A 17,526-nucleotide genomic window follows, 5' to 3' on the forward strand; every position below is an offset into this window, starting at 1 on the left:
AGGGACAAGGGAAAATGGAGAACATGGAAGGACCTAGTATACAGTGAAGAGACCCCTTTGAAGGCCCAGGCAGAAGCTCTTGCAGTGATCCTAGAACAGAGAAAGATTTTGACTTCAACATCGTCTGACCAACTAAGATGGGGAAGAAATAGCGAAGGCAACTTCAACCTCAAAGAAGCCAAAAGAATTGCCACTTGGCTTGACCTTCCAAACCCTGATAAGATATGGAATGACCTATGGTAGAACCCGCACTGGATGAAAATCAAACTGTTCATGTGGTTGTCGCAACAGAAAAAAATTATGACTTGGGAAAATCTTAAAAAAAGAGGTTTAGTTGGTCCATCTAGATGCCAGTTATGTGGTCTACAAGAAGAAACGATGGATCACCTACCCAACCTCTGCCTATTCACCTCTACCTTATGGAATTGGGTAGCCTCAATCTTCAGGCAAACTGATAGGGGCAAATTCAGCATTACTGGCACTTTGAAGAACTGGAGGAAAGACTTCTCAGAAAATGAAATAATCGACAAAGCCTGGACTCTGGTACCAGGTTTTTTGATCTGGGATGTATGGAAATATGCAACAATAGGATTTTCAAGAATAGAATTGGCTCAACCAAGAGCATCATAGCTCAGATTATAAGACAACTCAAAGAAACTGTGAGCACCTTTCTAAAGCAACCCTCGAGAACACTCCTCTAAACCAGGATGCTCATATACTTTTGCATTTGGATCTCCAGTTGCCTTTCCCCCAAGGCATAAGCAAGATCGTAAGACATACAACAACGGGGAAGGACTTCTGGCAACCGCCTCCTCATGGCTTTTTGAAATTTAATATAGATGGAGCCTCTAAGGGAAACCCTGAGGTTGTTGGTTATGGAGGAGGCCTAAGAGATGAGCAGGGAAACATAAAATTCATATGTCATAGTCATTTGGGGAATGCGATTAATAATATGGCGTAACTGATGGCCCTAGAGCAATGCCTAGAAATCTTGATTTAATCCAATTTGCACAATGCCATCATAGAAGCAGACTCTGAATTGATAATTAATTTGGTCAAAAAGATAGGCAACGACACAGCACCAGAAAAAGTATCAAATCACTGGCGGTTATTGCAGGTCTATCATTGTATACAATCCCACCTGAGAGCCCTAGTAACACTTAGATTTGTTCATGTGCGTAGAACAACCAACAGGTTAGCGGATCGTCTGGCGAATGAAGGAGTGTTCTATATAAGAGATAACAAAAGTTATGCTTGGGAGTCGACACCCTCAGGGAATTTGCACGACTGTCACGGACAGGCGATCACAGACAGGGAGTGTTTTCAATTTATGAAAGATAAGCAGTAAATAGACCAATGGAAAGAGTAGAAAGTGAACCAATAACAGGGAAGAAGCAAGGGGTAAACAACGGGCAGGTTGACAGGCAGCCGACCAAAGATGGCAGTGAACTCCAGCATCCTACAGATTTCGGGCAGATAGCTGCAAGAAGAATATCCCATAAAACGGACTCGAAAAACTATAGAGCGGCGGTTTAGGCCACTCATCGGGTCCGAATGGAAAAATAAAGAGTGGGCATGTTGCCGGCCTGAAATTAACTTTGGACCGTTGGATAGATGAGGGTTGGATCGCACGACAGTCGGGTCATAAAGCTAATCGAGGGCTAATCCACAAAACAGACCCGAAAAATTATAGAAAGATGGTTTTGGTTTCTCATCGGGTCAGAAAGGCAAATTAAGGAGTGGGCAAGTTGTTGACCCGAAATTAGTTAAAGATTGTCAGATCTTTGAGGGCTGGATCGTTCGGTCTTGGGGTTGCCTAGTCAACCACAGGTTAAGGCTTGTTTTATAGTCACTTACTGTTGCTTTGTGGGCCGCAAGATATTGTGGGTTGTAGGATATGTGAGCCCTCATCATCAAGGGCTGTCGGGTATTTGTTGCTCGAGACTTACGACATTTAGCGAACCCGAAAGTACCTTAGAACTTTTCAAATTTATCTTTTGGGTCAGGAAGGAAGTCAGGTTTTCCAGAGCGTAGCTTTGAGGATGAGTAGTTCATTGGTGGTTTAAGCATCAATCCTTTTGTAGTTTTGTTTGAGTAAGGTACGGGGTTGTGTCAACCCAGCTGTCTGCTGAGTGTTCACAGAGCTGGTGTTGCTGTTCTTGGCTCCGTTAAAAAAGTGTACATTATGTATTTTTTCTTGATTAATGGAAGGCTCCACTCTTACTGGATCAAAAAAAATAAAAAATCCAATCTTAGATACTAACATTTTCAGACATGAAAGAAAGTTTGTATAACAAAGAGAAAACTCACAGGGAACTATAAAACACGAGTTTCCTACAAAATGCTCATTAAACACTGTAAATATATTTACGACTGTTCAAATATACCGGAATGCAAATACTTTTTTCAATAAAAGTCCAATCCTTCTTCGTTCGCCATAAATTTTTTATGGAACTTAGATCAACTGTTTGCAAAATAATAGTCTCCATATTAATTATGATAATATGAGATATCTAAAATATCTTCAAGTTCATGCATGTAAACTATAAAACTTAAATACATTTAGTGTTTCCTAAAATAGCTACAAGAAAATATGTTGATATATATGTGAAGTAAAATATCTTGTAAAACTATCTCCCTTGGAGATAGAAACAGGTCCCTAACTGGTAGCTCAACATCCTATCTGGGAAAACAAGTCCAAAATTCCTCCAAAACTGCTTTTATATTCATCTTTCTTTCCTTCAAACCACCTGGTAAAAAACGCTCATATTGTGGCCGTCAGCTTCACTGGTTTGTTGTTCGTAGCTTTCGTTGAAAGACCTACTGTCAACATTTTCTCTTTTCCGCGTGTTTCAAAATCACTGACAATAGGAAGGTTAACATTTTCTCTTTTCTGCATGTTTCAAAATCACTGACAATAGGAAGGTTAACATTTTCGCTTTTCTGAATATCAATTACAACGGAGATGTCAATCCTTCGTGTTTGCTCCAAAATCACTGATAGTCTAACTGTCGAATTTTGTCCCTGTATCGTTTTCTATCCACCGACACACAGTTTTGCCCCAAAATAGCTAACAATGGATCGGTCAGCTATATCGCTGACAATGGGAATGTCAGATCTCTCGAGTATTCCGCTGCATATAAAAGCTATAAGGCCGACTGCGAGCGATAAAAATAAAAACCCTCTTTCATGGAATAGAAAGGAAAAATTCTAGGTTGAATCCCCCAAGCATCTTAGTTGAGGGTACTAGTTGCCTTGAGCAATACATCTGCCTTCTCCAATCTTTGTTTTTTTCTTTGCCTTGTCTCCATAGATCGGATCCCTTTTTCAAAGTTTCTTTGCATTTGCTCTTTTTAGAGCCTTTAGCCTTCTTCCTATTGATGATGAGGTCCTTTAGTGGCATGTTGTCAACATCAATCACCTCCTTGGCCAACTCTGGGTTATTTCTGCGTTTGATTTTGTATTTTAACTTGTTAGTTGGCCTTGTATGAGATATATTTCCACCCTTGAAAACTTTAAACAATGTCTCCTCTTTGTTTTCAATCTTTGCTTCTTTGCCTTTAGGAACCTCTGTTTTAGCTGTGTCTGCATGGGGAGTTTTGAAAGGTGGAGTCACAGCTTGGGAAGCGCTGATATCAACAGGTGGGTTCAAAAGGGATACATGGTCTGGTTTATGAAACCTGACACTTTTCCTCTCGTAAACTTTGGGTATCTTTGGACCATTTGATGTAGATGGAACTTCTAGGTTTTCTTCACTGGGAGGTGGCTCAATAGGGGCTTAATTTTTAGCTTTCTTTTCTTTTTTGGCAGTCTTTGGTCTGCCTCTTCTTCTCTTAAGGGGTTGAGGTTGAAAACCTTCCCAAAAAAAAATGGCTCCATGTCCTTTCTACCTTGGATATCTGGTTGTCTATTAACAATTTTATCAAGGCTTTATGGTATGCAAAATGAGAGGAGGGATTTGTCCGGGCCCTAAACAATGGTGGAAGAATTCACTCCAACCAGATTGCTGAAACAATTGATGAATTTCGAGATATATGTCCAGCATATCTGGCGCTTTTGGCTCGGACCGGTTTGCTTTGCCTCTTTTCCCCATCTCGCTATGTGGTCTTCCCGGGATTCGATCTTGAATCCCTATGAGCAAAATGGTTGCCAAGTGTGAAATATTGCCAACTAACACAAAACAAACTGTTGACGGGCAAGGTAAAACAACTTGACATGCGGATGAGATAATATAGTTGGTGAGTGAATAATCACGGGGTTTCATGGTATGATTACGAATAAAATTCATATCATATGGTAAGATCATATTAAAATACATTCACTCATTGCAACGAAGGAAAATAATTAATCGATACTTTTACCCTTTCAAAACAGATAGAGACATGTTTCAATGAAAATGCTAATGCTGGCGTGGTTAGTATAGTCGTCACTTTTTAAATTTTAAAACTGGTTTTGGCACTGGCAGTTCGCATGTCAGCGAAAATGAAAAATCTTGATACACTCATCATCATCAAATATCTTCGAAAGACCATATTGGAACACTAAAACACTAATAACCTTGTTATCAATAATTTTCCCTATTTATTACAATTAAGATGCTCACATTGAGACTCAACATTTTCTAAAATTAAAAAAATGAAACTTATTCTGATACATTAAAAATAAGAGCAAAATATTTCTTTCCATTCTACAACTAATTTAATATAATTTCTAATACCCATGATAAAAATGTGAATAGTGCACAATGTTGGTTGGAATTTATAAAAAGAAATTTCAAAATTTTCACAATCTGAATATTTCAGTTTTCAAAATACAAAAATTTCTTTATTTTATTTATTTATAATTTTTTTTTATTTTTTATTTATTTATTTTTTTTTAAATTCAAATAATTTTTTCTATTTATTCAATTATTAACTTATTCTAATTTTCTATTATGTAATTCAAATATTAAGCAAAATGTAAAAACCAAATATCAAACTTTTAATAATTATTATTATTAATAATCATTATTTAATAATTATTATTAATTAATATTAAAAAATATGACAAAATATTAAACTTTTCATAATAAAATATTAAGTATAGGTTTAAAAGCACCCAAATTCCAAATACAATTTAAATTTTTTTGAAATATTCCAATTTTAAATATAATTTGACAAATTTGAATCACACCAATCTGAAGCAGTAGACAAATTTAGAGATGCTTATTATGACCTATTTAGAGATGCTTATTATGACCTGGAAATACTTCCAAGTTCTTTTTTTGAAATTCAAGGAATAGTCACTATTGTTTGATCTATAAATTATAAACAATGATTATCTAAAATAACATTCACATTTACTAACCAGTATAAGATTTTAGTACTCAATGCAATAACATCGACATTTACCAACCAGTATAATACATTAATATTGAATGCAGATTACCAGTTAGTGCCTAGTGTCAAATTAAGTTGTTCCGGGTGGGTACGAGGTGTCAGATTTAAAATAAATGAATGCACGATCGAATGTTTCGTCCGCTACTACCATCCCATTCTTGTGTTCTTCACTTTTTCAGATTCCACTGCACAATCTGCAACAACAAACTCCCACGAATTACAACTCAACGATCCACCAACCCACCAAACTGTTAGCACGCGTTTCTCTCTATGCAGAGAATGCGAATATTCCCACGTATTAAGACTGCATTAACCGACATTCTACACACTGGAAATTCTACATACGTTATATTTCTGATCAATAAAGATAAGATATCATGTAATTCAGGTCAGCCGTTGAAATGCAGGCTTAATCATTTTAAGGCCAATAATTCCCCATCTAAAATAATTTTAAGGCCAATAATATTTCAAGGTAGCAATTAAAGGTTTTCTTCCTCCCTTTGCGTGAGGTGAAGCATATATTTATATCTCCAGAGAATCATAGTTTGGTTTTTGAGTGCAGGTAACTCTGAAGGTGCAACCCATGTTTAAGCGCTCCATCACAAACATAAAGAAAGAAGATACTTCTCTTGAGGAGATTATAGTAGACTTTGGAAGGGCACATGAATTCGCAGACTTGACATGGTTTCCCGGGCAGCGGGCATTCATCTACAGGATAGACGACCGCGTTTCGGTTGATGAAGCAGGAAACGGCATCAACGACTTCATCGGCTTCCGCTCCACCTCGACTGCGGGCTTAGCCATAGCTCGCTCAGCAGGTGCCTTTTCAGAAAACCCAACGGTTAAAATACTCGATTTCGTTCACAAATTCAAAATTGCAATAACTGATTGGCCTTTCTGATCATCTGGATTTAGCTGTCTTTTATGCTGGCAGAGGAGCTCCAAGAAGCTACAAAGGATGCAAAGGGGAAATGCAGGACAGCGAAGGTTCAGGTTGGGGCCACTTTAGGCATGGCTTCAGGTCTTAAAAATGACGGTCTATTCTTCACGAAGTATCCTGTGATAGGATTTCAGAACAATATACAGGCTTCTGGATCATGTCTGAAATCTGCAGAAAACGCCCTGGTGACAGCTTGTCCTTGGGATCCTCGCGTCGATGGCGAATTCTTCCATCAGACAACGATTGGCATTGGTCTCTCCAACATCAAAGCATTCATCACAGACATTAAGAAGCTTCGGGACCTCAGCCCCAGCAGTCTCTGTGGAATCGAGCTATACGGTGGCATTCTGATGCGTTTTGTGAAAGCTTCCAGTGCATATTTAGGTTTAGACGAGGATTCCGTGGACCTCGATATCACGTATTACCGTTCTCGAGATCCCATGACACCTAGGCTGAACGAAGATGTGTTGGAAGAGATTGAGCAGATGGGTTTGTTCAAATATGGAGGTACTCCTCACTGGGGCAAGAACCGAAATATTGCATTTCTAGGAGTCATGGGTAAGTATAGTAAAGCCCAGGATTTCTTGAAAGTCAAGGAAAAATACGATCCTGAGGGCTTAATGTCGAATGATTGGACAGATGCCATGATGGGAACAGGGCAGGAAGGGCTGGTTATAATGAAGGATGGATGTGCTTTGGAAGGGCTCTGTGTGTGCTCTGAGGACAGACACTGTGCTCCCGAAAAGGGCTTTTTCTGCAGAGTTGGAAGGGTGTATCCGGGTGCCGGGGTTTGTAGATATGAAAAATAGGAAATCATACCCATGAATCATCTGCATACCGTGACATGCAAATGGCAAATGACTGCAATTGTTTCGTTATAATATGTGTTCTACAATATTTTGAAGCTTTGTCAATTATTGTTGGTTGATAAAAAACAAAAGCACGATTAGAAATATTGTGTCATGTCACTCATGCATTTGTTTTTAAAAATAGAATTAGAAATTTAGAGTTTTCTATTTTGAAGTTTAGTCGATTATTGCTCGCTAGTTGATAAAAAACAAAAACAGAACTAAAAATATTGTTGCATGCATTTGTTTTTAAAAATAGAATTACAAATTTAGAGTTTTCTATATGTAAGAATTTTTTTTTTGAGGTTTTGCTGGATTTTTATTAAAATTTTACTAAAAATGTGGTGAAATTTTGATTTGTATTATTTATTTTTTTTATTAATATAGATTTGACATTTTCAAAAACTCAAAAAATCCTATAACATTTTGAGTAAGTTCATGTGCCAATTTATATTATAATATAACCATATAACTTTCAAAAACTCTCATTTATAAACAATGTTATTTCAAAATTATGTTACATAATTAACCATAATATGATCCAATGAATTATGCTTATGTGTCTAAAGTTAACTATATGCACGTGTTTCGAAGTTATGTGCTTGCCATTTACATAATTAACCATTTTTATGGTCTATCGAGAATGCACGTGTTTCGAAGTTATGTGCTTGCCATTTACATAATTAACCATTTTTATGGTCTATCGAGTTATGTCATATGTTTGATGCGATTTAAGGAGAGTTTGGGTGGTTTATAATTTGATAATAAGGTAACGTAAATTTTGAGAAATTTAATAATAAATTTATTTATATTTTTAATTTTTGTTGTGTATTTAATAATATTATTTTTATAAAAATTTGTAAAGGCTTATTTATTTATATATATGAATTTAACAAATTTTTATATATTAAAAATAATTTATTTTTATTATTATATTTTATTATTTTATAATTTTAATTTATAAGTAGATGTTAATTATTGTTATTGTCATTATTATTATTTTTCAATTAAAATATATATTCATAAATTATTTTATATTTAATTTAAATTAATTGTTTTTTATTTTATTTATATGTTTAATAAGTAATTTAAATAGTTTTTAATAATTTAATAATATTTGTTTTAGCTAATTTTCAGGGTGGTAGTATCATGTTATGTTAGCATAATTATATTATATTATTTATTGTGAATCTTTTAATGAGAAAGATCCAGGGTTTAAATTAATTATGAGAATTACACCATTCAATTTTATAAAAAAAAAAAAATGTAATCTCAATATAAAATGTTTTAAAAACGTGTAATTTGCATGTGTTTATTAATATAATGGAGTTGTTTTAAGTCTTATTTTTAAAGAAATTTCTGACTTTATTTTTAAATTTAATTTGTCTAAATCCCATGGACAATTTTTTAATATAATTTAAATAATAAAGTATAAGTTATATTTTAGGAAGATATTTGCAAAATATCTAAATTTAACAACAAACTTCTTATTATCTCGTTATAGTTTAACTTATCATTACAATTGACATTGTTCATATATATATATATGGAATTTATGGAATTTATCAAATGAAATTTGCTATTTTATATAGTTTCATAGAAACATGTATTATGAAAACATATAATTATACACAATTTTATGTTATAATATATTTGGAATTTACAAAAAAGAGATTTAATATTTCTTATAGATTCATCTATGGATATTATTTGAAACCTTAAATACTAATAACAAATAGTCATATTAACCAATATATAAAAATTGTATGAACCCAAAATATTAACATGATATTAAAATCATCTCACTGGAATTATGGAAATATTAAAATTAAATATATCTAAATTAAAAATCCAAGAGTGTTTTATATATCTCGTGAATTTTGCATCTCTGTAATGATATATATGATAATTTTTCTATCTTTTAGACCATTAAATCCATATTAACATTGTTTGTGAAATAAACATTTTATTTGTTCTTTGATTCAATGGGAACTTTTTCCTCAACAAATGAATTTAAGTCATCGACTTTGTTAGATGTTAAAAACTCATTATTATGTCCCTCTATAGTGGTAAGTATTGCCTTGTCTTTATCTAATGAGTGACACATGTATTTGTTAATAAATATGTCTATTGTGTATGGTACGAAACCATAGCACACAACATATTTGACTAATGCTCAAAGCTTAGGTTGATATACCTTGTGTTGTGTTAATAATGGACATATGGTCTTATGAACAATTTCTTGGGCTATCAACCACTTCCTTACTATTACCAATGACTTCCTTACTATTACCAATGATTGTACGTTTTAGTACAATCATGTAACAACCATTATATTTACAAGGTTTTATGGTTGCTTGTGGATTTACACATGGTTGATGATCTTGGGAAAATATTTTTTAGCTTGTTTCTTGAAAACAAACTCACGCAAGAAAAAAAATTTGATAGTTCACATGCACAGGATAATGTCTCCATATGTAGGGCATGCATGTTTTATTGGAATGGTTCACATGGACCACGAGAATAACAAGAAAATGTTATGGCTTATATTTTCGAGTTTGGATATAAACAAGACCATGAGAAACAATGCTTGTGTTACAAATATGTAAATGGCCATGGTATGTGTGATTTCTTGTTGCCTTGAAGATGACCCATGAATAGTATAATACTATGGATGTTGGGCTTGGACCATGGAATAGACACGTTGATGACCATATTTACTGTGTAATACTCAATATGATGGCCACATCTCACACATAAGTTAAATTTTCCTTGCATAATGGATATCTAATGATCCATAAAATTATACATGGTTCATGAGATCTAGAGGAAAAATGACAGTCTTTCGAGAATGCACATTATGTTGTTGCCCATTGTAATTTTAATATGGAAGATATATTTAGTACCTCTTTTTCTTCATGACATGATAGTTGGATTTTAGACACAGGTGCCACTTATCATACAACCTTTAGAAGAGATTTAATTGAAAAATTTAGTGATAATATTGATGGAGTAGTGTATTTTGATGATAAGTCTCAAATCAAACCATCAGGGATTGGTTCTATTTAGTTAAAAATTCCTGGACTTGCATTTTATACTTTAAATTATGTTCTTTACATTCCACAGTTCCAAAGGAATTTATTATCTCTTGTACAAATAAGACAACATGGACATTCCATTCACATATTTGATGGTAAAGTGGAAATTCGAAGAGAAACTGACAATAAAACTGTAATGACTGGTGTGGAAGAAGATAAATTATTAAAGTTGAAAGGTATGTCATCTGTTGCATTAAATTCTAATCATTTGGTTCAGCAAAATGATACTTTGTCATCAAGTTTATTGTGGCATGCTCGCTTCGGTCATATTAATTATGAAAGTATTAGAATTATGAGACAATAGGGGATTAAGGGACTTCCAATAGTTCCAAGAAAATTGACTCCATGTAATGCTTGTATATTGGGGAAGCATCACAAATAATCTTTTCAGAATTCTACTTCTAGAGCTACAAGGAAATTAAGTCTCATACACTCAGATTTATGTGGACCTATGCCTGTACCAATTGCTAATGGAAATAAATACATACTGATTTTTATTGATGATTATTCGAGGATGTGTTGGGTCTATTTGCTTAAAGAAAAATCACAAGTTTTTGATGTGTTTAAAAAATTTCATCTCTTCATTACAAATGAAGCTCAACTTAATATTGGTACTATAAGAATTGATAATGGGGGAGAATATACTTCACATGGTTTTGAAATATATTTGCAAGAGAATGGCATCAAACACCAAACCACAATATCTTATAATCCACAACAAAATGGTGTTGCAGAATGAATGAACAGAACACTGCTCAATATGGTTAGATCAATGATGTTTTTTAAGAATGTAAAATTGATGTTTTGGGGAGAAGCAGTGCTCTATGCAACTTATATTAGAAATTGATGTCCTTCCTCTGTCATCAACAATAAAACTCCATATGAAATGTGGTATAATCATCTTCTTGCTGTTCAACATTTCAGAATTTTTGGTTCTCAATGTTATGCTTTGATTCCTAAACAACAAAGAAATAAGTTGAGTGAAAGAAGTAAAAAATGTATAATCTTAGAATATTCTATGAATTCTAAGGCATATAGATTGTATGATGAAGAGAATAAGAATTTTATTTTGTCAAGAGATGTATTTTTTCTTGAATTTGATAAAGATACACTCACTGTTGATAGGAAACTTAATTAGTTAGAGAAGTTTGTGCCTAAGAGTTTTATTATGAATCAGATAATATTCTTCCACATCCTGAAGGGGGGATTCCCATCTTAGATCAGTCTGTGGATTTTCCTTCTCTCAATGATGATAATAATTCTGTTTCTAAAGAGAAATTGGTTGATGCAAGTGTTTCTATAGGGACAACAAGGACATAGACAACAAAATATGAGAATATGATAGAAAGTAATGAAGAGTCTATTTCACAATATGAGAAAATTCCTTCACAACATCTACAAATATCAACTCGTATTAGAAAATTTCCAAGGAAAGATGATGACTTTGAGACAAGAAGAACTTCATGTAACTATTCTCATTTTGAATTTATTTTTTCTATTGATTGTGAACCTACTTGTTTTGAAGAAGATGCTAGTTATGATCAATGGAAAGATGCAATGAAAAAGGAATATTATGCTCTCATAAAAAATGACACATGGAGGCTGGTGGATGCTCCTGTTGGCATCAAACCTATTGGTTAAAAATGGGTTTATAAAACTTAGTATAAAGTTGATCATTCACTTGATAAGCACAAGGAAAGACTTGTAGCAAAGGGATATGCATAGAAAGAGGGTGTTGACTATACATATATATTTTCTCCTACAAGTAAATGGGGCACTATTAGATCTTTTTTTTCTATTCTAGCTCAGAACGAATGGAAAATTCATCATATGGATGTTAAAGCTTTCTTTCTAAACGAGGATTTGAAAGAAGATGTTTACATGTTTCAACCAAAAGTTTTTTTTGTTAAAGGGAAATAACAAAATGTATAAAAATTAATGAAATCTTTGTATGGCTTGAAACAAGAACCACGCGCATGGTATGCGATGCTAACTGAATGTCTTCTTAAGTTAAATTATAAGCATTTTGACCTAGATGATGCAACTTGTTTTGTTAAGAAAATTGGAAGATAAGTTGTATATCTAGTTGTCTATGTTGATGATTTGATGATCTCAGGGAACAATGATGAATATATATCATCTATTAAGAAGGAATTGAAAAAGGTTTTTGATATGAAAAATTTAGGTTTACTTCATTATTATCTTGGAATTCAAGTTAAAAAAGAACCTCAACATATTTTTATCTCCCAAAAGAAATATGTTGGAAAGTTATTGAACAAATATAGTATGATGGATTGTAATTATGTTGCTACACCAATGGAGTAGAATTTCAAACTCACTTCAAAAGCAGACAAACCATTTGAAGATCCAACAAAGTACATGCAACTTGTTGGAATTTTGATTTATTTATCTATTACTCATCCTGATATAAATTTTGTTGTTGGAATAGTTTCCAAATTTATGCATCAACCTTGTGAGGGGCTTTGGGTAGCAGAAAAAAGAGTTCTAAAATTTTTAAGAGGAACCCAAATTATGAAATCAAATATTCCAAAGTTTTAGACTTCCATCTTGTTGGTTATTCAGATTCAAATTTTGATAGAGATATGGAGAATGGAGTCTCTACTTGTGGTTATTTGATGAATCTTGGATCAACAACCATCAGTTGGAGATCACAAAAGCAATTTGTTCCTAATGATTGGACCACTAAAGCCGAATATGTTGCAACAGCTAAATCTACAAAAGAAATCATTTGGATTAAAAAAATACTTGAATATTTGCAGGAGAAACAAAATCTTGAACTCCTCTATTTGTTGACAACTTGTCTGCAATTCATTTGGCCAAGAATCCAAAGTTTCATGATCGAACCAAACATATCAACACCAAGTATCATTTGATTCGACATCATGTATAGGCCAAAACAACTCATCTGACACATTGTACAACTTCAAAACAAATTGCAGATAATTTTACAAAATCATTGGGGCGTGAAAAGCTTGAAAAGTTTAGATCTTTACTTGGTATGTCAGATGTCCCATCAGATTAAGGGGGGACATGTTGTAATTCTTCGATATTATTGTATATAGTTATTATTAGGAAATACATTAGGTATTTCCAGTATTTTTAGGTATGGATATATAACAATCTCCCTTCAAATCTGATTGTATAAATATGTGCTTCAATGTTTAATAAAATTATCACAGAGTACTATGTTTTTTATCATGGAATTCTCTAGAAACTTGTAACAATTTATTTTTTCTTCCTTTCAAATTCTCATAACTTTGAATAATATCACCATTGCACTTGTCTGATGACATAGAATTTTGCCCAATTTGGGCTCCTGGATCTTAAATTAGGTTTTGTTAAAGTTTTTGCTTATTTAAAATTGTTATTTACTCTTCCTACATGTGGCATAGCATCATACTACTATTGTAATAGAACTCTCAAGAGCCTACATGGTTTATCCAAACCCCCCCCCCCCCCCACACACACACACACATATATATATATAACTTAATGTGTATCTACAGTCTCGACGCTCCTATGGTTAACACACCCACGATATACGTATGTATTTATGTTAAATTTTGTGGACACATACAAACGTCAGGGATTTCCTTATCATGAGGCGACCAACCATCTTATAACATGGCTTACTCCATAATCCATCCCTTTATGCACATTATATATCATATAATGCATACATGCATTATCTATGATTAACTTCGCTACACATTACGTAACAAATGTTATATCTATATATATATATGTGTGTGTGTGTGTGTGTGTGTGGGGTAAACGGTTTGACCTTAATCACGATGCATACATAACTAATAGGTGTTGTAATACTCATATACAAGAGTTTACGTGTATAGACCACACCATATATTATATTATGATTCGCATAAGTTTGATGGGATCACATATGCAACTCATTCCCCATTCAAAGGCATTTAACGAGGAGGCTTAATATCATGGTTTTCGGGATTCATCCCTTCCCTACTTACGTTAGAAGGGAGGGTACCGCCAATATCCACATGTGCTTCACTAAGGGAAGGCAAACAGTTTGACCTTAGTCACGATGCATACATAACTAATATGTTTTGTAATACTCATATACAAGATTTTATGTGTATAGATCATACCATATATTATATTATGGTGCGCGTAAGTTCCATGGGACCACATATGCAACACATTCCCCATTCGATGAAATTTAATGAGGAGGCTTAATATGGTGGTTTGCGGGATTTATCCCTTCCCCACTAACATTAGAGGGGAGGGTCCCGCCAACATCCACATGTGTTTCACTGAAGGAAAAGTATTATACCACTTGCATTCATATTGGGGGATATATATTGAGGAAAAATGGCATAATATATTGATCATATAGTAGAGGTAAAGGGTTTTTATATTGGTAGGTCTAAAAAATGGAGTTCAATGTTAATGAAAAATATAAAGGGGTATAAAAAGTATTAATGAAAAAATTGATCCCTACAATATCTAGTGAAAGTATGGTTTTTTAAATTAGGAAGGTTTATTGGGTTCTCATTGGCTCGTGGTTAAATAATGTGATTTTTAGAGGTATTTTCCAATATGTAGTCAAATTAGGGGTATTGTTTAGTATGCCAATGTGATATGTCAAAGGTTCATTGAGTGAAGTCCTCATGCCAACATCAAAACCATTGATTAACCTAACTTCATTGGATGGTGAATATTGGAGTGGGGGCTCCCCTCCCCCTACTAACGCTGAAGGGAGAAAGCCTTGTGCTCATCCCACTCGTTGATTCCATACGTTCATCTCCAAAATCCAACTTTTAACCTCAGTCATGACGCGCAGACACATGGGCTTTAAGGCCCTTAGGCTTATGTTAACGACTCTCCAATTTAGTTGGCCGGCTCGACTCCTAGCACTACCACTCCCACTCTATTGACCTGACCCTGATCACTGACCCTAACTCAGGGGTTGGTCCATCCTATCTCTGTGAGTGTTAGCTTGACATCGCGGGTTGACCCTGACCCTGACTCCGCCTGATGACTAATACTTGTTTAAATTTAAGGACATGTATGGTGCATGATGGGTTAATTAACATGTTACTCGTATCCGTTGACACACAATGGTTACACCCGAACCATGCCAATGGACTACAATAATTGGAACCACCTCGAATGTGTTCCATTCAACACTCAATTCTCATCTTATAAGGCGATGGAGCAATTTTATTATGACATGATTTAGAGTGCATTACACTTCTGTATTCGGTAGATATTATATCATCTAAGTGTTTATGCTATGTCCAATGTAGCAATACCACACTATCACAATTTCATTCAGGAAAAAACCCTCGATGTAATATTATTAGTCCCTGCCTTCAATTGGACTATAGTACTTGATTGATTGTTTACCAACCATTAATCTATGTTTTGACTTAATATTTTTCCTCAATTTTTCGTCTTTAACCAAAGTTTCAATTGACAACTTTTGCTCACCTAAATTTTAACCAAATTTTAGCATTCGAACTCTTATTTCAAACATCACTTAACCCGATGCTCTTTTAGGCATAGCCAAGGTTTAAAGGATGGGAAAAGTTGTTTACCAATTTTTTTTTAAGCCAAAGTTTTCTTAAACCAAAGTCTGAAATACACTGCAATAAGTTTAGGTGTTTGTGGTTTCAGACACATCTTGACACCTTGTTGACAATGTCTACCAACACTTTATTGTCTTTACCCACCTGCTAATATAGAAACCTTCAAATACCACCTTCACCCCTTAAAAGCTCACCACCTGAGCTACCTAAGTCATTGTTTTCTACCTCTTGGCGAAGGATGTGAAGGGATTTCACCATGAGGCCTGCAAAAAAATAGAGTTAATAGTAAATTTTCTCAATCTGGATAAAGGAGATTTGTTTTTTCTCAATTCCTTATTGTTAGGGTCCCACCCTAACCCCCTTATTTATGTCATGGGATCACGTCATAGTCAAGAGTCAATAAAGCCCATATTAATATTTGTAAGTGGTTAACCCGAAATTAATGACGGGACCACAATTAGTTGCAAATGGGCGGTAGTATTAGATAGATGGTATTAATAAAACCCACGGTATTGGCCCGTGGTATTGCATGTATGAGTCATATATAAAGGATAGAGACTCCCTGCGAGGAGCGTCGTGTCTTGTTTTTGTAATCGAGCTCTGCTCTATTGGAGGTTGCCCCCTCGAAGAGGCCTGTGAACATTTCTCTCTGAATAATAAAATCATTGCTATTCTGTGCTCTAGGTATTTTTTCTTCGCATATTCTGTGTTCTGGGTATCTTTTCTTCGCATATTCTGTGTTTGGGTATTACTTTGCAGGTTAAGAGCATAACAAGTGGTATCAGAGCACTTTCCAGGGCTCGGTGGGATCTCCAATTTTTAGTAATTTTTTTTTTTGGCTAGAGACGTGTTCCGACGTCTTTAAACCACGGGATCTGTCGTTAAGCGCATAAACCTGCGGATTTGGGGAGGCATGCACGTAGGAAATACAAGAGGTGGTCACGTCTGTTGGACTCCCTTGTAACCCCTGTGGGTACCCCTTCGAGTAGTAGCACATTAGACAGAACCACGCACGGAATGTCTTCCACGTACCCTCTGGGTATATAGGAAGCCCCCTAGCTCCCTTGAAACCTCGCCATAGATAAACCTTCGGCCGTCTTGTGGCTACAGTACACCGAGAACAACACTCAGAAAGATTACTCGCCCGTACGATAGGGTAGTCGGGTTGTACAGCTAAGGGTACGGTCGATCCTCCTTAGTTAGAGCCCTGAAACATTGGGCCGAGTACTACTGTCAGACCCTTATGTATATTGCGATCTGTAGCACCTGACACTCCTCAAGACCATAGTTCCCTTTCTATCGGGGGATCACACATCATCTATTCCAGATCAGCAAGTGCAGCAGCAACAGACATCAGTCTCGCAGCTCCATCAGATCAGCAGTTGTTCCACCATTCAGATCTCTCAGATCCACCAGTTCGGAGTAGTTGTGAAGGGTTCCTATACCTGGATATACTTTTCGCAGGAATTTTGGCGGCATTGACATTTTGAGGATTTGGCGACTGCAGTATTGATCAAGAAGGAGTAAAACTCCGTTAGGAGTTTTCCAAAAAAAAAAAAAAAAAAAAGTCTGAGATCTTCCGAAGCGCTTATTTGTGATCTAGCCCATCAGCATCAGGACGACGAGTTGAGCATGGTGGTACCATTCAATTTATTAGAAAAATTTTTTTGGCGGTCC

General features: G+C 34.8%; 1 protein-coding gene across 1 annotated transcript in view; it reads left to right on the forward strand.

The window, feature by feature from the left end:
* The window catches only part of LOC149161206 (putative L-gulonolactone oxidase 6), a 28,078-nt gene extending 20,820 nt beyond the window's left edge, over nucleotides 1-7,258 (forward strand). The window contains exons 2-3 of the mRNA XM_089435497.1: nucleotides 5,941-6,196; nucleotides 6,313-7,258. Of these exons, the coding sequence (XP_089291623.1) occupies nucleotides 5,941-6,196; nucleotides 6,313-7,127 (1,071 nt within the window). The 3' untranslated portion in view covers nucleotides 7,128-7,258. The remainder of the gene's footprint in view (nucleotides 1-5,940; nucleotides 6,197-6,312) is intronic.
* The last annotated feature ends 10,268 nt before the right edge of the window (nucleotides 7,259-17,526 follow it).

Source organism: Pinus tabuliformis, chromosome 5_2, assembly GCF_031772625.1.
Source record: "Pinus tabuliformis cultivar Carrire ecotype Pingquan chromosome 5_2, CPIR1, whole genome shotgun sequence".
Taxonomy (NCBI): domain Eukaryota; kingdom Viridiplantae; phylum Streptophyta; class Pinopsida; order Pinales; family Pinaceae; genus Pinus; species Pinus tabuliformis.